At 51.6% G+C, this 23,977-nt stretch overlaps 1 protein-coding gene across 1 annotated transcript; it reads left to right on the top strand.

Moving 5' to 3' along the window:
• The first annotated feature begins 1,049 nt into the window (after positions 1-1,049).
• LOC135525483 (cytochrome c oxidase assembly protein COX16 homolog, mitochondrial) lies at positions 1,050-20,380 on the top strand. The gene is made up of 4 exons (XM_064953152.1): positions 1,050-1,186; positions 1,671-1,748; positions 8,399-8,467; positions 20,140-20,380. Exons 1-4 carry the CDS (start codon positions 1,127-1,129, stop codon positions 20,251-20,253), a joined length of 321 nt encoding a protein of 106 aa, XP_064809224.1. The 5' UTR covers positions 1,050-1,126; the 3' UTR covers positions 20,254-20,380.
• The last annotated feature ends 3,597 nt before the right edge of the window (positions 20,381-23,977 follow it).

Here is a 23,977-nt window from a genome sequence, read left to right as displayed (position 1 = left end):
AACCATTAGCCGTGGTATATTGGCCATATATCACAAACCCCTGTGTCTTATTGCTATTATCAACTGGTTACCAATGTAATTAGAGGAGTAAAAATGTTTTTTTCATAGCCGTTGTATACGGTCTCATATACCACGGCTGTCAGCCAATCAGCATTCAGGGCCAGAACCACCCAGATTATAATACATTTTACATTACATTTAAGTCATTTGGCAGACGCTCTTATCCAGAGCGACTTACAAATTGGTGAATTCACCTTATGACATCCAGTGGAACAGCCACTTTACAATAGTGCATCTAAATCATTTAAAAATGAATGGTAGCTGGGGTGATAGACTGGATGTAGATTGGCTATAGGGCAATGCTGAGGATACAAGAGGAATATGCAATATCATATTCTGACATTTGAGCCCCGGGAGGTTATATAGCCAAGTTCGGGCCTCCCTGCTAGCAAGAAGTAGTTCTATTACTTTGTGCTTGAGAAGAATCCTGTTCCTGTACAGTGTTTCCTTTGGGCCGCTGGCTCTGGTCGTCTGCCAGAGGAAGAATGGATTCAGAGGCTGATAAAGAAGAAGAATCAAATCAAATGTATTTATATAGCCCTTCGTACATCCGCTGATGTCTCAAAGTGCTGTACAGAAACCCAGCCTAAAACCCCAAACAGCAAAGCAATGCAGGTGTAGAAGCACGAAGAAGAGACTGGGGGAAGAGCTTATTCATTTCCTTGATTCACTTACATATTTATGTTGGATTCTGTAATCAAATTACAGTAATATGGACAATGGAAGAAATGAAATAAGTGGGTTTGGCATGTTATTTAGATCAATGTTCTTAACAGAAACACGTAGCTAATGTGGGGCTTTTTTTTCTAAATATAACACGAGACTAAAGTAATATGTCAACATATCTCATACATATGACCAATAATTAATCAGCCAAAATCATACAAATAACACTGCTTCAGTGTTTCTACCTCTGTCACTCCACATGCGGAACTAAAAATGGGAGTTTATGAAACATCCGGGAATTATAGGGAGTAGGACTACTCGTAAGTGCGTCCGACAGAATTCACCTTCCGCAGTGAACAACAAGTAACATGGGGTTGTAGCGTTATCTGGTCTAATAATCATGTTGACCTTCAAAGCATTACAGAGGAACAAAACCCTTAAATATGGAGTTCCCATGTTGGTGAGTCATAGGTTTGATACTGTCTTTTTCAGTTTCGTGACTATACTTTTGCTCGCTAGAGAGAGGGTAGCTAGCTTAGCTATCAGTAGCTATTAGCTAAAGTTGACTACATGAACTAGATAGCAGCTTGAGCATTAGCATCAACATGTAGGCTACAAACACGAAGAACCGTCATTATAAAATCCGATCAATTAACTAGCGAGTTAAGTGGTTTCGTGCCGTTAGCTGCTAAAGCGACTGACAAAATACAAGCCAATCTCCAAACAATGAAAGTACAAGTGACCTGAGACATCTTCAATAGATAAGTTAACTAGAAGCACTAATAAATCGTCCGTCCTCTTGTTTAAACACATACATGCATATACATCCTTGACAGCTTACAATTTTAGTTTCAATAGTTAGTGCAGTCCGAGATAGTATGAATGTACTGTATATTGATGACAATGCCTCATTATGAAACCAATGTATGGATTCTGTTTCTAAGTTGCTGGTAGTGGGAGGTTCCTTTGGGCTCCGGGAGTTCACACAGATCCGCTACGATGCTCAGAAGATCATGAAGAAGGTAAAGCAGCTGATCCAGCATAATGAAATCAACACGGTGTCCTCTGAAATGTATGAAAAACTGCCGTAGACACTGTGAAGAGGAGACCAACAGAACAGCCCGGCAGTATGAGCCATCCTGAGGCGCTGAGGAGTATAACTCCCTTATAGTCCTCAGAGGTTATTTGATTCCTCAGCAATATCTTATATTCTAGAGGTATCAATTACCTTTTTATAATATAAAATAATTTTTTTATGTATATAATTTTACCCGTTCAAATGTATGCATGTGCGTGTACGTTTGACTGATGATTTGATGGCACCGGCACTGAGTGTTCGGCTGTAGCCCTACCCGGTAGACAGATACCGCTCATGAGAGAGTCAGTCACGACACAGGTACGCTCGATCCTTTAGGTGTCAAAATAGCACAATGTTATCAGTGCTGCCCTCTAGGACTGAAATCGGTACATTATGTGACAGAATCATTATACCTCTATGCAGCTGGATATGCTATATACCACCTATCACTAACTAGTATCTTTGATGGAGAAAAAAACAGTGGTCTTATATGAATAGCTATGATGATCAAATGACCCCCTATTCCCTGGTTACCAAATAACCCCCTATTCCCTGGTTACCAAATGACCCCCTTATTCCCTGGTTACCAAATAACCCCCTATTCTCCGGTTACCAAATGACCCCCTATTCCCCGGTTACCAAATGACCCCCTATTCCCTGGACACCAAATGACCCCCTCTTCCCTGGATACCAAATGACCCCCTATTCTGTATATAGTGCACTATTTTTGACTAGGGCTCATAGGGAATAGGGTGCCATTTGGGATGAACTCTAGGGCTGGAGCTGTGGGAGGACAGGGGGACATCTTCTTCCCCTTCTCTTCTTCTTCCTCTTCTTCTTCCCCTTCTCTTCTTCTTCCCCTTCTCTTCTTCTTTCCCTTCTTATTTCCCTTCTCTTCTTCTTTCCCTTCTCTTCTTCTTTCCTTCTCTTCTTCTTTCCCTTCTCTTCTTCTTTCCCTTCTCTTCTTCTTTCCCTTCTCTTCTTCTTTCCCTTCTCTTCTTCTTTCCCTTCTCTTCTTCTTTCTCTTCTTCTTTCTCTTCTTCTTTCCCTTCTCTTCTTCTTTCTCTTCTTCTTTCCCTTCTCTTCTTCTTTCTCTTCTTTCCCTTCTCTTCTTCTTCTCTTTCTCTTGTCTGCTCTTGCTCTTTTAGGGGGCCTGGAGCTGATGCACTAGACCTGGGCAACAATCCATATTGTGAAAAATTACCTGAATTGATAACGATTAAATAGAACAATACATTTATAACGGTAACGCGCACCGCCGTTTATAACGGTAATGTGCACCGCCAGTCTCCTTCTAAACCCTGGGTCTCCCTCTAAACCCTGGGCCTCAGCAGTGACAGTCTCCCTCTAAACCCTGGGCCTCAGCAGTAACAGTCTCCCTCTAAACCCTGGGCCTCAGCAGTAACAGTCTCCCTCTAAACCCTGGGCCTCAGCAGTAACAGTCTCCCTCTAAACCCTGGGCCTCAGCAGTGACAGTCTCCCTCTAAACCCTGGGCCTCAGCAGTGACAGTCTCCCTCTAAACCCTGGGCCTCAGCAGTGACAGTCTCCCTCTAAACCCTGGGCCTCAGCAGTGACAGTCTCCCTCTAAACCCTGGGCCTCAGCAGTGACAGTCTCCCTCTAAACCCTGGGCCTCAGCAGTGACAGTCTCCCTCAACCCTGGGCCTCAGCAGTGACAGTCTCCCTCTAAACCCTGGGCCTCAGCAGTGACAGTCTCCCTCTAAACCCTGGGTCTCCCTCTAAACCCTGGGCCTCAGCAGTGACAGTCTCCCTCTAAACCCTGGGTCTCCCTCTAAACCCTGGGCCTCAGCAGTGACAGTCTCCCTCTAAACCCTGGGCCTCAACAGTGACAGTCTCCCTCTAAACCCTGGGCCTCACTCTAAACCCTGGGCCTCAGCAGTGACAGTCTCCCTCTAAACCCTGGGCCTCAGCAGTGACAGTCTCCCTCTAAACCCTGGGCCTCAGCAGTGACAGTCTCCCTCTAAACCCTGGGCCTCAGCAGTGACAGTCTCCCTCTAAACCCTGGGCCTCAGCAGTGACAGTCTCCCTCTAAACCCTGGGCCTCAGCAGTGACAGTCTCCCTCAACCCTGGGCCTCAGCAGTGACAGTCTCCCTCTAAACCCTGGGCCTCAGCAGTGACAGTCTCCCTCTAAACCCTGGGTCTCCCTCTAAACCCTGGGCCTCAGCAGTGACAGTCTCCCTCTAAACCCTGGGTCTCCCTCTAAACCCTGGGCCTCAGCAGTGACAGTCTCCCTCTAAACCCTGGGCCTCAACAGTGACAGTCTCCCTCTAAACCCTGGGCCTCACTCTAAACCCTGGGCCTCAGCAGTGACAGTCTCACTCTAAACCCTGGGTCTCAGCAGTGACAGTCTCCTTCTAAACCCTGGGCCTCAGCAGTGACAGTCTCCCTCTAAACCCTGGGCCTCAGCAGTGACAGTCTCCCTCTAAACCCTGGGCCTCAGCAATGACAGTCTCCCTCTAAACCCTGGGTCTCAGCAGTGACAGTCTCCCTCTAAACCCTGGGCCTCAGCAGTAACAGTCTCCCTCTAAACCCTGGGTCTCACTCTAAACCCTGGGCCTCAGCAGTGACTGCTGCTTCTGTGATTGTGTGTTTTTAAGTTTGTGTGTGTGTGGCATCTGTGTGTGTGTGTGTGGCATCTGTGTGTGTGGCATCTGCGCGTGTGTGTGAGAGAAATAATCTAATGTATGCCAAGGCATGGCTAAATAGCCGTGGGTTGTAGTGCAGTTCACACATACACATACACACACACACACACACCCACACACCCATGTTAGCTACAGTACGTTACTCTACAAACCACTCCATCTTCCCTCCCAGACAGCGACCTAGTTAAGTCTTACAGCCACTGACTGTCTCTATGACCCAATTAGAGCTCTTTCTCAATGACTCATTCCATTGAAGCCCCTCCAGACCAACATGGGTTGAATCCCAAATGGCTCCCTATGTCAGTGGGGGGGTGGGTCCAACTCATTCTGTGGAGGGACTCGTGTCCATAGGTTTATTTTTTTATTCCCTTTCAATTAAAACCTAGACAACCAGGTGAGGGGAGTTCCTTATCAATTAGGGACCTTCATTAATCAATCAAGTAGGTAGCCGGCAGGGTAGCTTAGGGGTTAGAGCGTTGGGCCAGTAACCAAAAGGTTGCTAGATCAAATCCCCAGGGTTTAAAAAAAATCTGTCATTCTGCCCCTGAACAAGGCAGTTAACCCACCGTTCCCTGGTAGGCCGTCATTGTAAATAAGAATTTGTTCTTAACTGACTTGCCTAGATAAATAAAAGGTTAAATAAAAATGTGAAAGTACAAGGGAGGAGCGAGAACCTGCAGACACGATGTCATTTGGGACTCAGGTTATGGTCTCTTCTCAGGGTTCCTTCCTTCCCTCTAGAGTTGGTCTCCCTTCAGGGTTCCTTCCCTCCCATCTAGAGTTGGTCTCCCTTCAGGGTTCCTTCCCCCCTCTAGAGTTGGTCTCCCTTCAGGGTTCCTTCCCTCCCATCTAGAGTTGGTCTCCCTTCAGGGTTCCTTCCCCCCTCTAGAGTTGGTCTCCCTTCAGGGTTCCTTCCCCCCTCTAGAGTTGGTCTCCCTTCAGGGTTCCTTCCTTCCCCTCTAGAGTTGGTCTCCCATCAGGGTTCCTTCCTTCCCTCCCTCTAGAGTTGGTCTCCCTTCAGGGTTCCTTCCTTCCCCCTCTAGAGTTGGTCTCCCATCAGGGTTCCTCCCTTCCCCCCTTTAGAGTTGGTCTCCCTTCAGGGTTCCTTCCTTCCCCCTCTAGAGTTGGTCTCCCTTCAGGGTTCCTTCCTTCCCCCTCTAGAGTTGGTCTCCCATCAGGGTTCCTCCCTTCCCCCCTTTAGAGTTGGTCTCCCTTCAGGGTTCCTCCCTTCCCCCCTTTAGAGTTGGTCTCCCTTCAGGGTTCCTCCCTTCCCCCCTTTAGAGTTGGTCTCCCTTCAGGGTTCCTTCCTTCCCCCTCTAGAGTTGGTCTCCCTTCAGGGTTCCTTCCTTCCCCCCTCTAGAGTTGGTCTCCCATCAGGGTTCCTTCCTTCCCTCCCTCTAGAGTTGGTCTCCCATCAGGGTTCCTCACATCTAGAGTTGGTCTCCTCTCAGGGTTCCTTCCTTCCCTCCCTCTAGAGTTGGTCTCCCATCAGGGTTCCTTCCTTCCCTCCCTCTAGAGTTGGTCTCCCATCAGGGTTCCTTCCTTCCCTCCCTCTAGAGTTGGTCTCCCATCAGGGTTCCTCCCCATCTAGAGTTGGTCTCCTCTCAGGGTTCCTCCCCATCTAGAGTTGGTCTCCCATCAGGGTTCCTGCCCATCTTGAGTTGGTCTCCTCTCAGGGTTCCTCCCATCTAGAGTTGGTCTCCTCTCAGGGTTCCTCCCATCTAGAGTTGGTCTCCTCTCAGGGTTCCTCCCATCTAGAGTTGGTCTCCTCTCAGGGTTCCTCCCATCTAGAGTTGGTCTCCTCTCAGGGTTCCTCCCATCTAGAGTTGGTCTCCTCTCAGGGTTCCTCCCATCTAGAGTTGGTCTCCCATCAGGGTTCCTCCCATCTAGAGTTGGTCTCCTCTCAGGGCTCCTCCCATCTAGAGTTGGTCTCCTCTCAGGGTTCCTCCCATCTAGAGTTGGTCTCCTCTCAGGGTTCCTCCCCATCTAGAGTTGGTCTCCTCTCAGGGTTCCTCCCATCTAGAGTTGGTCTCCCCTCAGGGTTCCTCCCATCTAGAGTTGGTCTCCTCTCAGGGTTCCTCCCCATCTAGAGTTGGTCTCCTCTCAGGGTTCCTCCCCATCTAGAGTTGGTCTCCTCTCAGGGTTCCTCCCCATCTAGAGTTGGTCTCCTCTCAGGGTTCCTCCCCATCTAGAGTTGGTCTCCTCTCAGGGTTCCTCCCATCTAGAGTTGGTCTCCTCTCAGGGTTCCTCCCATCTAGAGTTGGTCTCCCCTCAGGGTTCCTCCCATCTAGAGTTGGTCTCCGATCAGGGTTCCTCCCCATCTAGAGTTGGTCTCCCCTCAGGGTTCCTCCCCATCTAGAGTTGGTCTCCCCTCAGGGTTCCTCCCATCTAGAGTTGGTCTCCTCTCAGGGTTCCTCCCATCTAGAGTTGGTCTCCCCTCAGGGTTCCTCCCATCTAGAGTTGGTCTCCGATCAGGGTTCCTCCCATCTAGAGTTGGTCTCCCCTCAGGGTTCCTCCCATCTAGAGTTGGTCTCCTCTCAGGGTTCCTCCCATCTAGAGTTGGTCTCCCCTCAGGGTTCCTCCCATCTAGAGTTGGTCTCCTCTCAGGGTTCCTCCCATCTAGAGTTGGTCTCCCATCAGGGTTCCTCCTATCTGGAGTTGGTCTCCTCTCAGGGTTCCTCCCCATCTAGAGTTGGTCTCCTCTCAGGGTTCCTCCCATCTAGAGTTGGTCTCCTCTCAGGGTTCCTCCCATCTAGAGTTGGTCTCCTCTCAGGGTTCCTCCCATCTAGAGTTGGTCTCCTCTCAGGGTTCCTCCCCATCTAGAGTTGGTCTCCCCTCAGGGTTCCTCCCATCTGGAGTTGGTCTCCCCTCAGGGTTCCTCCCATCTGGAGTTGGTCTCCTCTCAGGGTTCCTCCCATCTGGAGTTGGTCTCCTCTCGGGGTCCCCCCCACCGGAGTCTGTTACACAACGCTCAGCCTTTTGGGGGTTTTAGTGTAATGTTTTGTCACGTGCTCAGTGTCAAAGAGGTACACAAATTAAATTATGATCTGGCTTTATTTCAAAATGATTGTAATACGCTACAGCTAAGAGAAGGCAGAAAGCGACCTCTCCTTGTTCCCTAGTCATCTGGCTTGGCTGGTAAGCTGGCTGTTTTACTCAACCTGGTGACATTTCTCCAAATTAAGCTGAATAATTGATCAGGGAAACAGGGCCATTTGTAATTGTGCCAACTCTTTGGGTAGAGAAGAGACAGAGGAAGAGGGGTGTAACTTCTGGGTGTGAATGAGTCAGCTTAGTGTTCATCTTTTCTACGCTGCCAGTTTTCTTCTCTCTGACTTGCCAGCTAGAAACTAGACTACCTCTGGCTTCTGTCATCATTTATACATTACAGAAATAATAGATGGAGAGAAGGGCATGGAGGAGGGGAGGAGGGAAGGGGAGAGAGGAGGAGGGAAGGGCATGAGGAGGAGGGAAGGGGAGAGAGGAGGAGGCAAGGGGAGGTAGGAGGAGGAGGGAAGGGCATGAGGAGGAGGCAAGGGGAGGTAGGAGGAGTGGGGAAGGGAGGGAAGTGCATGAGGAGGGAAGGGGAGGTAGGAGGGGGTGGAGAAGGGCATGAGGAGGAGGAGGCTCTCATTTTGATTGTCAAGAGTTCTTCTCCCCCCTTCCCTCCTCCTCTCCCCCTTCCTCCCTCCCTCCTCCTCCCTCTCCCCCTTCCCTCCTCATGCCCTTCTCTCCACCCCCCCCCATTCAGTTGAGAGCTGTGATTTAGACCAGCTGTGTGTTTCAGAAAATGTACATGATCAAATATACAGTTTGTTCACCAGATCACAGTTCAGATCGGTGTGTCGGTCTGTGTGTGTGTGTGAATAAGAAGCTGCCTTGTGTGTGTGTGACACAAACCATTCCTCTCTTCTTCTCTCTCCTCCAGCTGGATCCCACCCTGGAGGCCAAGGTGAACCCCCAGAAACAGTCTGTCATCCTGGAGGAGGAGTACCAGGTAAGGTGTCTGATGGACGAGGGGAGTTGATCTGTGTTTGTACAGTAATGCTGAATTCTCTGATACCATCCTGGAAGACTCAAGGATATGATTTTTCCTTATCTTTAATCATTAAATATGTTATCTACTACCCCCCCCCCTCCCCCTGGTGTTCTGTTATCTACTACCCCCCTCCCCCTGGTGTTCTGTTATCTACTACCCCCCCTCCCCCTGGTGTTCTGTTATCTACTACCCCCCTCCCCCTGGTGTTCTGTTATCTAATACACCCCCTCCCCCTGGTGTTCTGTTATCTACTACCCCCCCTCCCCCTGGTGTTCTGTTATCTACTACCCCCCTCCCCCTGGTGTTCTGTTATCTACTACACCCCCCTCCCCCTGGTGTTCTGTTATCTACTACCCCCCCTCCCCCTGGTGTTCTGTTATCTACTACCCCCCCCCTGGTGTTCTGTTATCTACTACACCCCCCCCCCTGGTGTTCTGTTATCTACTACACCCCCCCTGGTGTTCTGTTATCTACTACCCCCTCCCCCTGGTGTTCTGTTATCTACTACACCCCCCCCTGGTGTTCTGTTATCTACTACACCCCCCTGGTGTTCTGTTATCTACTACACCCCCCCCCCCCCCTGGTGTTCTGTTATCTACTACCCCCTCCCCCTGGTGTTCTGTTATCTACTACACCCCCCCCCCCCCCTGGTGTTCTGTTATCTACTACCCCCCTCCCCCTGGTGTTCTGTTATCTACTACCCCCCTCCCCCTGGTGTTCTGTTATCTACTACCCCCTCCCCCTGGTGTTCTGTTATCCACGACACCCCCCCCTTGGTGTTCTGTTATCTACGACACCCCCCTGGTGTTCTGTTATCTACTACACCCCCTCCCCCTGGTGTTCTGTTATCTACTACACCTCTCCCCCCGGTGTTCTGTTATCTACTACACCCCCCCCCCTGGTGCTCTGTTATCTACTACACCCCCTCCCCCTGGTGTTCTGTTATCTACTACACCCCCCCCGGTGTTCTGTTATCGACTACACCCCCCTCCCCCCGGTGTTCTGTTATCTACTACACCCCCCCCCCCCTCCCCCTGGTGTTCTGTTATCTACTAAAACCTCCCCCTGGTGCTCTGTTATCTACTACACCCCCCCCCCCCTGGTGTTCTGTTATCTACTACACACCCCCCGGTGTTCTGTTATCTACGACACCCCCCCACCTCCCCCTGGTGTTCTGTTATCCACGTTCCCCCCCCTTGGTGTTCTGTTATCTACGACACCCCCACCCCCCTGGTGTTCTGTTATCTACTAAAACCTCCCCCCTGGTGTTCTGTCATCTCCTAAAACCCCCTGGTGTTCTGTTATCTACTACACCCCCCCCCCCCCCCCGGTGTTCTGTTATCTACTACACCCCCCCCCCGGTGTTCTGTTATCTACTACACCCCCCCCGGTGTTCTGTTATCTAATACACCCCCCTCCCCCCGGTGTTATCTACTACACCCCCTCCCCCTGGTGTTATCTACTACACCCCCCCCCCTGGTGTTCTGTTATCTACTACACCCCCTCCCCCTGGTGTTCTGTTATCTACTACACCTCTCCCCCCTGGTGTTCTGTTATCTACTAAAACCTCCCCCCTGGTGCTCTGTTATCTACTACACCCCCCTCCCCCTGGTGTTCTGTTATCTACTACACCCCCCCCTCCCCCTGGTGTTCTGTTATCGACTACACCGCTCTCACCCCCCTGGTGTTCTGTTATCTACGACACCCCCCCCCCCGGTGTTCTGTTATCTACTACACCTCTCTCACCCCCCTGGTGTTCTGTTATCTACTAAAACCTCCCCCTGGTGCTCTGTTATCTACTACACCCCCACCTCCCCCTGGTGTTCTGTTATCTACTACACCTCTCCCCCTCCCCCTGGTGTTCTGTTATCTACTAACACCCCCCTGGTGTTCTGTTATCTACTAAAACCTCCCCCTGGTGTTCTGTTATCTACTAAAACCCCCTGGTGTTCTGTTATCTACTAAAACCCCCTGGTGTTCTGTTATCTACTAAACCCCCTGGTGTTCTGTTATCTACTAAAACCCCCTGGTGTTCTGTTATCTACTAAAACCCCCTGGTGTTCTGTTATCTACTAAAACCCCCTGGTGTTCTGTTATCTACTAAACCCCCTGGTGTTCTGTTATCTACTGCACCCCCCCCCCTGGTGTTCTGTTGTCTACTAAAACCTCCCCCTGGTGCTCTGTTATCTACTACACCCCCCCCCCCCCGGTGCTCTGTTATCTACTAAAACCTCCCTTGTGTTCTGTTATCTACTACACCCCCCCCCGGTGTTCTGTTATCTACTACACACCCCCCCCCCGGTGTTCTGTTATCTACTACACCCCCCCCCCCCCCTGGTGTTCTGTTATCTACGACACCCCCCCTCCCCCTGGTGTTCTGTTATCCACGACACCCGCCCCTTGGTGTTCTGTTATCTACGACCCCCCCTGGTGTTCTGTTATCTACTACACCCCCCCCCCTGGTGTTATCTACTACACCCCCCACCTCCCCCTGGTGTTCTGTTATCTACTACACCTCTCCCCCCCGGTGTTCTGTTATCTAATACACCCCCCTCCCCCCCCCGGTGTTATCTACTACACCCCCTCCCCCTGGTGTTATCTACTACACCCCCCCCCCTGGTGTTCTGTTATCTACTAAACCCCCTGGTGTTCTGTTATCTACTAAAACCTCCCCCTGGTGTTCTGTTATCTACTAAAACCTCCTGGTGTTCTGTTATCTACTAAAACCCCCTGGTGTTCTGTTATCTACTACACCCCCTCCCCCTGGTGTTCTGTTATCTACTACACCCCCCCCCCTGGTGTTCTGTTATCTACTAAAACCTCCCCCCTGGTGCTCTGTTATCTACTACACCCCCCCCCCCCCCTGGTGCTCTGTTATCTACTAAAACCTCCCTTGTGTTCTGTTATCTACTACACCCCCCCCCCCCGGTGTTCTGTTATCTACTACACCCCCCCCCGGTGTTCTGTTATCTACTACACCCCCCCCCCCCTGGTGTTCTGTTATCTACGACACCCCCCCTCCCCCTGGTGTTCTGTTATCCACGACACCCGCCCCTTGGTGTTCTGTTATCTACGACCCCCCTGGTGTTCTGTTATCTACTACACCCCCCCCCTGGTGTTATCTACTACACCCCCCACCTCCCCCTGGTGTTCTGTTATCTACTACACCTCTCCCCCTCCCCCTGGTGTTCTGTTATCTACTACACCCCCCTCCCCCTGGTGTTCTGTTATCTACTAACACCCCCCCCCCTTGGTGTTCTGTTATCTACTACCCCCCCGGTGTTCTGTTATCTACTACACCCCCCCTCCCCCTGGTGTTCTGTTATCTACTAACACCCCCCCTTGGTGTTCTGTTATCTACTACCCCCCCGGTGTTCTGTTATCTACTACACCTCTCTCACCCCCCCCCCTGTGTTCTGTTATCTACTACACCCCCCCCCCCCCCTGGTGTTCTGTTATCTACGACACCCCCCCTCCCCCTGGTGTTCTGTTATCCACGACACCCGCCCCTTGGTGTTCTGTTATCTACTTCCCCCCCCCCCCTGGTGTTCTGTTATCTACTACACCCCCCCCCCTGGTGTTATCTACTACACCCCCCCCCCCCTGGTGTTCTGTTATCTACTACCCCCTCCCCCTGGTGTTCTGTTATCTACTACACCCCCCCCCCTGGTGTTCTGTTATCTACTACCCCCCTCCCCCTGGTGTTCTGTTATCTACTACCCCCCTCCCCCTGGTGTTCTGTTATCTACTACCCCCCTCCCCCTGGTGTTCTGTTATCCACGACACCCCCCCCTTGGTGTTCTGTTATCTACGACACCCCCCTGGTGTTCTGTTATCTACTACACCCCCCTCCCCCTGGTGTTCTGTTATCTACTACACCTCTCCCCCCGGTGTTCTGTTATCTACTACACCCCCCCCCCCCTGGTGCTCTGTTATCTACTACACCCCCTCCCCCTGGTGTTCTGTTATCTACTACCCCCCCCCCCGGTGTTCTGTTATCGACTACACCCCCCTCCCCCGGTGTTCTGTTATCTACTACACCCCCCCTCCCCCTGGTGTTCTGTTATCTACTAAAACCTCCCCCTGGTGCTCTGTTATCTACTACACCCCCCCCCCTGGTGTTCTGTTATCTACTACACACCCCCCCGGTGTTCTGTTATCTACGACACCCCCCACCTCCCCCTGGTGTTCTGTTATCCACGACCCCCCCTTGGTGTTCTGTTATCTACGACACCCCCACCCCCCTGGTGTTCTGTTATCTACTAAAACCTCCCCCCTGGTGTTCTGTCATCTCCTAAAACCCCTGGTGTTCTGTTATCTACTACACCCCCCCCCCGGTGTTCTGTTATCTACTACACACCCCCCCCCCCCCGGTGTTCTGTTATCTACTACACCCCCCCCCCGGTGTTCTGTTATCTAATACACCCCCTCCCCCCCGGTGTTATCTACTACACCCCCTCCCCCTGGTGTTATCTACTACACCCCCCCCCCTGGTGTTCTGTTATCTACTACACCCCCTCCCCCTGGTGTTCTGTTATCTACTACACCTCTCCCCCCTGGTGTTCTGTTATCTACTAAAACCTCCCCCTGGTGCTCTGTTATCTACTACACCCCCTCCCCCTGGTGTTCTGTTATCTACTACACCCCCCCCTCCCCCTGGTGTTCTGTTATCGACTACACCGCTCTCACCCCCCTGGTGTTCTGTTATCTACGACACCCCCCCCCCCGGTGTTCTGTTATCTACTACACCTCTCTCACCCCCCTGGTGTTCTGTTATCTACTAAAACCTCCCCCTGGTGCTCTGTTATCTACTACACCCCCCACCTCCCCCTGGTGTTCTGTTATCTACTACACCTCTCCCCCTCCCCCTGGTGTTCTGTTATCTACTAACCCCCCCCTGGTGTTCTGTTATCTACTAAAACCTCCCCCTGGTGCTCTGTTATCTACTACACCCCCCTGGTGCTCTGTTATCTACTAAACCCCCCTGGTGTTCTGTTATCTACTACTGGTGTTCTGTTGTCTACTAAAAACCCCTGGTGTTCTGTTATCTACTAAAATCCCCTGGTGTTCTGTTATCTACTAAACCCCCTGGTGTTCTGTTATCTACTACTGGTGTTCTGTTATCTACTGCACCCCCCCCCCTGGTGTTCTGTTATCTACTAAAACCTCCCCCTGGTGCTCTGTTATCTACTACACCCCCCCCCCGGTGCTCTGTTATCTACTAAAACCTCCCTTGTGTTCTGTTATCTACTACACCCCCCCCCCGGTGTTCTGTTATCTACTACACCCCCCCCCCCCCCCCGGTGTTCTGTTATCTACTACACCCCCCCCCCCCCCCTGGTGTTCTGTTATCTACGACACCCCCCCTCCCCCTGGTGTTCTGTTATCCACGACACCCGCCCCTTGGTGTTCTGTTATCTACGACCCCCCCCCCCCCCCTGGTGTTCTGTTATCTACTACACCCCCCCCCCCCTGGTGTTATCTACTACACCCCCCACCTCCCCTGGTGTTCTGTTATCTACTACACCTCTCCCCCCCCGGTGTTCTGTTATCTAATACACCCCCCCTCCCCCCGGTGTTATCTACTACACCCCCTCCCCCTGGTGTTATCTACTACACCCCCCCCCCTGGTGTTCTGTTATCTACTAAAACCCCCTGGTGTTCTGTTATCTACTAAAACCTCCCCCTGGTGTTCTGTTATCTACTAAAACCTCCCCCTGGTGTTCTGTTATCTACTAAAACCCCCTGGTGTTCTGTTATCTACTAAACCCCCTGGTGTTCTGTTATCTACTACACCCCCCTGGTGTTCTGTTATCTACTAAAACCTCCCCCTGGTGCTCTGTTATCTACTACACCCCCCCCCCTGGTGCTCTGTTATCTACTAAAACCTCCCTTGTGTTCTGTTATCTACTACACCCCCCCCGGTGTTCTGTTATCTACTACCCCCCCCCGGTGTTCTGTTATCTACTACACCCCCCCCCTGGTGTTCTGTTATCTACGACACCCCCCTCCCCCTGGTGTTCTGTTATCCACGACACCCGCCCCTTGGTGTTCTGTTATCTACGACCCCCCTGGTGTTCTGTTATCTACTACACCCCCCCCCCTGGTGTTATCTACTACACCCCCACCTCCCCTGGTGTTCTGTTATCTACTACACCTCTCCCCCTCCCCCTGGTGTTCTGTTATCTACTACACCCCCTCCCCCTGGTGTTCTGTTATCTACTAACCCCCCCCCTTGGTGTTCTGTTATCTACTACCCCCCGGTGTTCTGTTATCTACTACACCCCCTCCCCCTGGTGTTCTGTTATCTACTAACACCCCCCCTTGGTGTTCTGTTATCTACTACCCCCCCCGGTGTTCTGTTATCTACTACACCTCTCTCACCCCCCCCTGTGTTCTGTTATCTACTACACCCCCCCCCTCCCCTGGTGTTCTGTTATCTACGACACCCCCTCCCCCTGGTGTTCTGTTATCCACGACACCCGCCCCTTGGTGTTCTGTTATCTACGACCCCCCTGGTGTTCTGTTATCTACTACACCCCCCCCCCCTGGTGTTATCTACTACACCCCCCACCTCCCCCTGGTGTTCTGTTATCTACTACACCTCTCCCCCCCGGTGTTCTGTTATCTAATACACCCCCCCTCCCCCCGGTGTTATCTACTACACCCCCTCCCCCTGGTGTTATCTACTACACCCCCCCCCCTGGTGTTCTGTTATCTACTACACCCCCTGGTGTTCTGTTATCTACTAAAACCTCCCCCTGGTGTTCTGTTATCTACTAAAACCTCCCCCCTGGTGTTCTGTTATCTCCTAAAACCCCCTGGTGTTCTGTTATCTACTACACCCCCTCCCCCTGGTGTTCTGTTATCTACTACACCCCCCCCTGGTGTTCTGTTATCTACTAAAACCTCCCCCTGGTGCTCTGTTATCTACTACACCCCCCCCCTGGTGCTCTGTTATCTACTAAAACCTCCCTTGTGTTCTGTTATCTACTACACCCCCCCCCGGTGTTCTGTTATCTACTACACCCCCCCCCCCCGGTGTTCTGTTATCTACTACCCCCCCCCCCCCTGGTGTTCTGTTATCTACGACACCCCCCCCTCCCCCTGGTGTTCTGTTATCCACGACACCCGCCCCTTGGTGTTCTGTTATCTACGACCCCCCCCTGGTGTTCTGTTATCTACTACACCCCCCCCTGGTGTTATCTACTACACCCCCACCTCCCCCTGGTGTTCTGTTATCTACTACACCTCTCCCCCTCCCCCTGGTGTTCTGTTATCTACTACACCCCCCTCCCCCTGGTGTTCTGTTATCTACTAACTCCCCCCCCCCTTGGTGTTCTGTTATCTACTACCCCCCCGGTGTTCTGTTATCTACTACACCCCCCTCCCCCTGGTGTTCTGTTATCTACTAACACCCCCCCCTTGGTGTTCTGTTATCTACTACCCCCCCGGTGTTCTGTTATCTACTACACCTCTCTCACCCCCCTGTGTTCTGTTATCTACTACACCCCCCCCTCCCCCTGGTGTTCTGTTATCTACTAAACCCCCCTGGTGTTCTGTTATCTACTGCACCCCCCCGGTGGTCTGTTTTCTACTAAAACCTCCCCCCGGTGTTCTGTTATCTACTGCACCCCCCCGGTGGTCTGTTTTCTACTGCACCCCCCTGGTGTTCTGTTATCTACTAAAACCTCCCCCTGGTGCTCTGTTATCTACTACACCCCCCTGGTGCTCTGTTATCTACTACACCCCCTGGTGTTCTGTTATCTACTAAAACCTCCCCCTGGTGCTCTGTTATCTACTACACCCCCCTGGTGCTCTGTTATCTACTACACCCCCCTGGTGCTCTGTTATCTACTAAAACCTCCCCCTGGTGCTCTGTTATCTACTACACCCCCTGGTGTTCTGTTATCTCCTAAAACCCCCTGGTGTTCTGTTATCTACTACACCCCCTCCCCCTGGTGTTCTGTTATCTACTACACCCCCCCCCCTGGTGTTCTGTTATCTACTAAAACCTCCCCCTGGTGCTCTGTTATCTACTACACCCCCCCCCTGGTGCTCTGTTATCTACTACACCCCCTGGTGTTCTGTTATCTACTAAAACCTCCCTGGTGTTCTGTTATCTACTACACCCCCTCCCCCTGGTGTTCTGTTATCTACTACACCCCCCTGGTGTTCTGTTATCTACTAAAACCTCCCCCTGGTGCTCTGTTATCTACTACACCCCCTGGTGTTCTGTTATCTCCTAAAACCCCTGGTGTTCTGTTATCTCCTAAAACCCCCTGGTGCTCTGTTATCTACTACACCCCCCTGGTGTTCTGTTATCTCCTAAAACCCCCTGGTGTTCTGTTATCTACTACACCCCCTCCCCTGGTGTTCTGTTATCTACTACACCCCCTCCCCCTGGTGTTCTGTTATCTACTACACCCCCCTGGTGTTCTGTTATCTACTAAAACCTCCCCCTGGTGCTCTGTTATCTACTACACCCCCCTCCCCCTGGTGCTCTGTTATCTACTACACCCCCCCCCGGTGTTCTGTTATCTACTACACCCCCCCCCGGTGTTCTGTTATCTACTACACCCCCCCCCGGTGGTCTGTTTTCTACTAAAACCTCCCCCCTGGTGTTCTGTTATCTACTAAAACCTCCCCCCTGGTGCTCTGTTATCTACTACACCCCCCTGGTGCTCTGTTATCTACTACACCCCCTGGTGTTCTGTTATCTACTAAAACCTCCCCCTGGTGCTCTGTTATCTACTACACCCCCCTGGTGCTCTGTTATCTACTACACCCCCTGGTGCTCTGTTATCTACTAAAACCTCCCCCTGGTGCTCTGTTATCTACTACACCCCCCTGGTGTTCTGTTATCTCCTAAAACCCCCTGGTGTTCTGTTATCTCCTAAAACCCCTGGTGCTCTGTTATCTACTACACCCCCTGGTGTTCTGTTATCTCCTAAAACCCCTGGTGTTCTGTTATCTACTACACCCCCCTCCCCCTGGTGTTCTGTTATCTACTACACCCCCTCCCCCTGGTGTTCTGTTATCTACTACACCCCCCCCCCCCCTGGTGTTCTGTTATCTACTAAAACCTCCCCCTGGTGCTCTGTTATCTACTACACCCCCCCCCCTGGTGCTCTGTTATCTACTACACCCCCTGGTGTTCTGTTATCTACTAAAACCTCCCTGGTGTTCTGTTATCTACTACACCCCCTCCCCCTGGTGTTCTGTTATCTACTACACCCCCCCCTGGTGTTCTGTTATCTACTAAAACCTCCCCCCTGGTGCTCTGTTATCTACTACACCCCCTCCCCCTGGTGCTCTGTTATCTACTACCCCCCCCCCCCCCCCGGTGTTCTGTTATCTACTACACCCCCCCCGGTGTTCTGTTATCTACTACACCCCCCCCCCCCTGGTGTTCTGTTATCTACGACACCCCCCCCTCCCCCTGGTGTTCTGTTATCCACGACACCCCCCTTGGTGTTCTGTTATCTACGACCCCCCCCCCCCTGGTGTTCTGTTATCTACTACACCCCCCCCCCCCTGGTGTTATCTACTACACCCCCCACCTCCCCCTGGTGTTCTGTTATCTACTACACCTCCCCCCCCTGGTGTTATCTACTACACCCCCTCCCCCTGGTGTTCTGTTATCTACTAACACCCCCCCCCTTGGTGTTCTGTTATCTACTACCCCCCCCCCCCGGTGTTCTGTTATCTACTACACCCCCTCCCCCTGGTGTTCTGTTATCTACTAACACCCCCCTTGGTGTTCTGTTATCTACTACCCCCCCCCCCAGTGTTCTGTTATCTACTACACCTCTCTCACCCCCCCCCTGTGTTCTGTTATCTACTACACCCCCCTCCCCCTGGTGTTCTGTTATCTACTAAACCCCCCTGGTGTTCTGTTACCTATTACACCCCCCTCCCCCTGGTGTTCTGTTATCTACTAAACCCCCCTGGTGTTCTGTTACCTATTACACCCCCCTCCCCCTGGTGTTCTGTTATCTACTGCACCCCCCCCCCCCCGGTGGTCTGTTTTCTACTAAAACCTCCCCCGGTGTTCTGTTATCTACTACACCCCCCCCCCCCTGGTGTTCTGTTATCTACTACACCTCTCCCCCTCCCCCTGGTGTTCTGTTATCTACTAAAACCTCCCCCTGGTTTCCTGTTATCTACTACACCCCCCCCTGGTGTTCTGTTATCTACGACACCCCCCTCCCCCTGGTGTTCTGTTATCTACGACACCCCCCTCCCCCTGGTGTTCTGTTATCTACTAACACCCCCCTTGGTGTTCTGTTATCTACTACCCCCCTGGTGTTCTGTTATCTACTAAACCCCCTGGTGTTCTGTTATCTACTAACCCCCCTGGTGTTCTGTTATCTACTAAAACCTCCCCCTGGTGTTCTGTTATCTACTAAAACCTCCTGGTGTTCTGTTATCTACTAAAACCCCCGGTGTTCTGTTATCTACTACACCCCCCCTCCCCCTGGTGTTCTGTTATCTACTAAAACCTCCCCCTGGTGTTCTGTTATCTACTAAAACCTCCTGGTGTTCTGTTATCTACTAAAACCCCCTGGTGTTCTGTTATCTACTAAAACCTCCTGGTGTTATCTACTACCCCCCCGGTGTTCTGTTATCTACTACACTCTCTCACCCCCCCGTGTTCTGTTATCTACTACACCCCCTCCCCCTGGTGTTCTGTTATCTACTAAACCCCCCCCTGGTGTTCTGTTACCTACTACACCCCCCTCCCCCTGGTGTTCTGTTATCTACTGCCCCCCTGGTGGTCTGTTATCTACTACACCCCCCCCCCTGGTGTTCTGTTATCTACTACCCCCCCCCCCCTGGTGTTCTGTTATCTACTACACCCCCTCCCCCTGGTGTTCTGTTATCTACTGCACCCCCTCCCCCGGTGTTCTGTTATCTACTACACCCCCCGGTGCTCTGTTATCTACTACACCCCCCTGGTGTTCTGTTATCTTCTACACCCCCCCTGGTGTTCTGTTATCTACTAAAACCTCCCCCTGGTGTTCTGTTATCTACTACAACCCCCTGGTGTTCTGTTATCTACAAAATCCCCTGGTGTTCTGTTATCTGCTACTGGTGTTCTGTTGTCGTCTACTAAAAAACCCTGGTGTTCTGTTATCTGCTACTGGTGTTCTGTTGTCGTCTACTAAAAAACCCTGGTGTTCTGTTATCTGCTACTGGTGTTCTGTTGTCGTCTACTAAAAAACCCTGGTGTTCTGTTATCTGCTACTGGTGTTCTGTTGTCGTCTACTAAAAAACCCTGGTGTTCTGTTATCTGCTACTGGTGTTCTGTTGTCATCTACTAAAAAACCTCTGGTGTTCTGTTATCTGCTACTGGTGTTCTGTTGTCGTCTACTAAAAAACCCTGGTGTTCTGTTGTCTACTAAAAAACCCTGGTGTTCTGTTGTCTACTTAAAAACCCTGGTGTTCTGTTATCTACTAAAACCTCTTCCTCCTGGTGTTCTGTTATCTACTAAAACCTCTTCCTCCTGGTGTTCTGTTATCTACTAAAACCTCTTCCTCCTGGTGTTCAGTGTTGTCCTGATCCTATCCCTGGCGTGTAGAGTAAAGCCCCTAACCCCGTCCTGTTGTCTCTGTCCCAACAACAGAAGATGAAGGATGTAAACGTGGAGGAGTGGAGGAACATCAGAGGTCCTCGTCCCTGGGAAGACTCCAAGGAATACCAAGAGCAGCAGCGCTCCAGACAGGGCAAGGCAGCGTGATGGAGATATGCCTCGGAATACCGCTGACCAGAGGCCGTATGGTTTGCAACAGGATATACTGAGTGAGATGGGAAGACACAGGGCCAAGTTATCACCAAGACCACTGCATGGCCAATGGCTTGAGGAATATAATATTTATTTATCATGTAAACTCAAAGTAACGAAACCTTTGAGTCAATGAGAGTTTTGGAAATGGACAGTTCAATCTGTGATCCAATTGTATGTGAACAACAAATGTGCATGTCTTATATGGTATATAAAAAATATTGTTTTGAAATAAGAGTCTGGTTCTTGTCTGTGTCCAATATGGCCACTAGGTGGCATGTGCATTGGTACACATACCTGGTACACATATGCCTCGGCATGATGAGAAATTTAACCACTAGGCCTGTGTGGAGAGGTTAGGATATGAACCACTAGGCCTGTGTGGAGAGGTTAGGATATGAACCACTAGGCCTGTGTGGAGAGGTTAGGATTTTTGGTATTTTCTTTCACTTTAAGTTCCAACCAAAGTATGACGATGACATTTCCATATTTGTGAGATGAAGGGACTCTTCACCTAGTGGACTCTTCACCTAGTGGACCTTTCACCTAGTGGACTCTTCGCCTAGTGGACCCTTCACCTAGTGGACCCTTCACCTAGTGGACCCTTCACCTAGTGGACCCTTCACCTAGTGGACCCTTCACCTAGTCCTAGGCTGTTGGTAGGACTCTTCACCCAGCACTAGGCTGTTGGTAGGACTCTTCACCCAGCACTAGGCTGTTGGTAGGACTCTTCGCCCAGCACTAGGCTGTTGGTAGGACTCTTCACCCAGCACTAGGCTGTTGGTAGGACTCTTCACCCAGCACTAGGCTGTTGGTAGGACTCTTCCCTCAGTTCTAGGCAGTTGGTTGGACTCTTCACCCAGCACTAGGCTGTTGGTAGGACTCTTCACCCAGTCCTAGGCTGTTGGTAGGACTCTTCACCCAGCACTAGGCTGTTGGTAGGACTCTTCCCTCAGTCCTAGGCTGTTGGTAGGACTCTTCACCCAGCACTAGGCTGTTGGTAGGACTCTTCACCCAGCACTAGGCTGTTGGTAGGACTCTTCACCCAGCACTAGGCTGTTGGTAGGACTCTTCACCCAGCACTAGGCTGTTGGTAGGACTCTTCACCCAGCACTAGGCTGTTGGTAGGACTCTTCACCCAGCACTAGGCTGTTGGTAGGACTCTTCACCCAGTTCTAGGCTGTTGGTAGGACTCTTCCCTCAGTTCTAGGCTGTTGGTAGGACTCTTCCCTCAGTTCTAGGCTGTTGGTAGGACTCTTCCCTCAGTTCTAGGCTGTTGGTAGGTCTCTTCACCCAGCACTAGGCTGTTGGTAGGACTCTTCACCCAGTTCTAGGCTGTTGGTAGGACTCTTCACCCAGCACTAGGCTGTTGGTAGGACTCTTCACCCAGTCCTAGGCTGTTGGTAGGACTCTTCACCCAGCACTAGGCTGTTGGTAGGACTCTTCACCCAGTCCTAGGCTGTTGGTAGGACTCTTCACCCAGCACTAGGCTGTTGGTAGGACTCTTCACCCAGTTCTAGGCTGTTGGTAGGACTCTTCACCCAGTCCTAGGCTGTTGGTAGGACTCTTCACCCAGCACTAGGCTGTTGGTAGGACTCTTCCCTCAGTTCTAGGCAGTTGGTAGGACTCTTCCCTGAGTTCTAGGCAGTTGGTAGGACTCTTCCCTCAGTTCTAGGCTGTTGGTAGGACTCTTCCCTCAGTTCTAGGCTGTTGGTAGGACTCTTCACCCAGCACTAGGCTGTTGGTAGGACTCTTCACCCAGCACTAGGCTGTTGGTAGGTCTCTTCCCTCAGTCCTAGGCTGTTGGTAGGACTCTTCCCTCAGTTCTAGGCAGTTGGTAGGACTCTTCCCTCAGTTCTAGGCTGTTGGTAGGACTCTTCCCTCAGTTCTAGGCTGTTGGTAGGACTCTTCCCTCAGTTCTAGGCTGTTGGTAGGACTCTTCCCTCAGTTCTAGGCTGTTGGTAGGACTCTTCACCCAGCACTAGGCTGTTGGTAGGACTCTTCCCTCAGTTCTAGGCAGTTGGTTGGACTCTTCACCCAGCACTAGGCTGTTGGTAGGACTCTTCACCCAGCACTAGGCTGTTGGTAGGACTCTTCCCTCAGTCCTAGGCTGTTGGTAGGACTCTTCACCCAGCACTAGGCTGTTGGTAGGACTCTTCACCCAGCACTAGGCTGTTGGTAGGACTCTTCACCCAGCACTAGGCTGTTGGTAGGACTCTTCACCCAGCACTAGGCTGTTGGTAGGACTCTTCACCCAGCACTAGGCTGTTGGTAGGACTCTTCACCCAGCACTAGGCTGTTGGTAGGACTCTTCACCCAGTTCTAGGCTGTTGGTAGGACTCTTCCCTCAGTTCTAGGCTGTTGGTAGGACTCTTCCCTCAGTTCTAGGCTGTTGGTAGGACCCTTCCCTCAGTTCTAGGCTGTTGGTAGGACTCTTCCCTCAGTTCTAGGCTGTTGGTAGGTCTCTTCACCCAGCACTAGGCTGTTGGTAGGACTCTTCACCCAGTTCTAGGCTGTTGGTAGGACTCTTCACCCAGCACTAGGCTGTTGGTAGGACTCTTCACCCAGTCCTAGGCTGTTGGTAGGACTCTTCACCCAGCACTAGGCTGTTGGTAGGACTCTTCACCCAGTCCTAGGCTGTTGGTAGGACTCTTCACCCAGCACTAGGCTGTTGGTAGGACTCTTCACCCAGTTCTAGGCTGTTGGTAGGACTCTTCACCCAGTCCTAGGCTGTTGGTAGGACTCTTCACCCAGCACTAGGCTGTTGGTAGGACTCTTCCCTCAGTTCTAGGCAGTTGGTAGGACTCTTCCCTGAGTTCTAGGCAGTTGGTAGGACTCTTCCCTCAGTTCTAGGCTGTTGGTAGGACTCTTCCCTCAGTTCTAGGCTGTTGGTAGGACTCTTCACCCAGCACTAGGCTGTTGGTAGGACTCTTCACCCAGCACTAGGCTGTTGGTAGGTCTCTTCCCTCAGTCCTAGGCTGTTGGTAGGACTCTTCCCTCAGTTCTAGGCAGTTGGTAGGACTCTTCCCTCAGTTCTAGGCTGTTGGTAGGACTCTTCCCTCAGTTCTAGGCTGTTGGTAGGACTCTTCCCTCAGTTCTAGGCTGTTGGTAGGACTCTTCCCTCAGTTCTAGGCTGTTGGTAGGACTCTTCACCCAGCACTAGGCTGTTGGTAGGACTCTTCACCCAGCACTAGGCTGTTGGTAGGACTCTTCACCCAGTTCTAGGCTGTTGGTAGGACTCTTCACCCAGTTCTAGGCTGTTGGTAGGTCTCTTCACCCAGCACTAGGCTGTTGGTAGGACTCTTCACCCAGCACTAGGCTGTTGGTAGGACTCTTCACCCAGCACTAGGCTGTTGGTAGGACTCTTCACCCAGTTCTAGGCTGTTGGTAGGACTCTTCACCCAGCACTAGGCTGTTGGTAGGACTCTTCACCCAGCACTAGGCTGTTGGTAGGACTCTTCCCTCAGTTCTAGGCAGTTGGTAGGACTCTTCCCTCAGTTCTAGGCTGTTGGTAGGACTCTTCCCTCAGTTCTAGGCTGTTGGTAGGACTCTTCCCTCAGTTCTAGGCTGTTGGTAGGACTCTTCCCTCAGTTCTAGGCTGTTGGTAGGTCTCTTCACCCAGCACTAGGCTGTTGGTAGGACTCTTCACCCAGTTCTAGGCTGTTGGTAGGACTCTTCA

The sequence above is a fragment of the Oncorhynchus masou genome, chromosome 32 (genome assembly GCF_036934945.1).
Source record: "Oncorhynchus masou masou isolate Uvic2021 chromosome 32, UVic_Omas_1.1, whole genome shotgun sequence".
NCBI lineage: Eukaryota > Metazoa > Chordata > Actinopteri > Salmoniformes > Salmonidae > Oncorhynchus > Oncorhynchus masou.
This window is presented reverse-complemented; position numbering and strand designations above follow the sequence as displayed.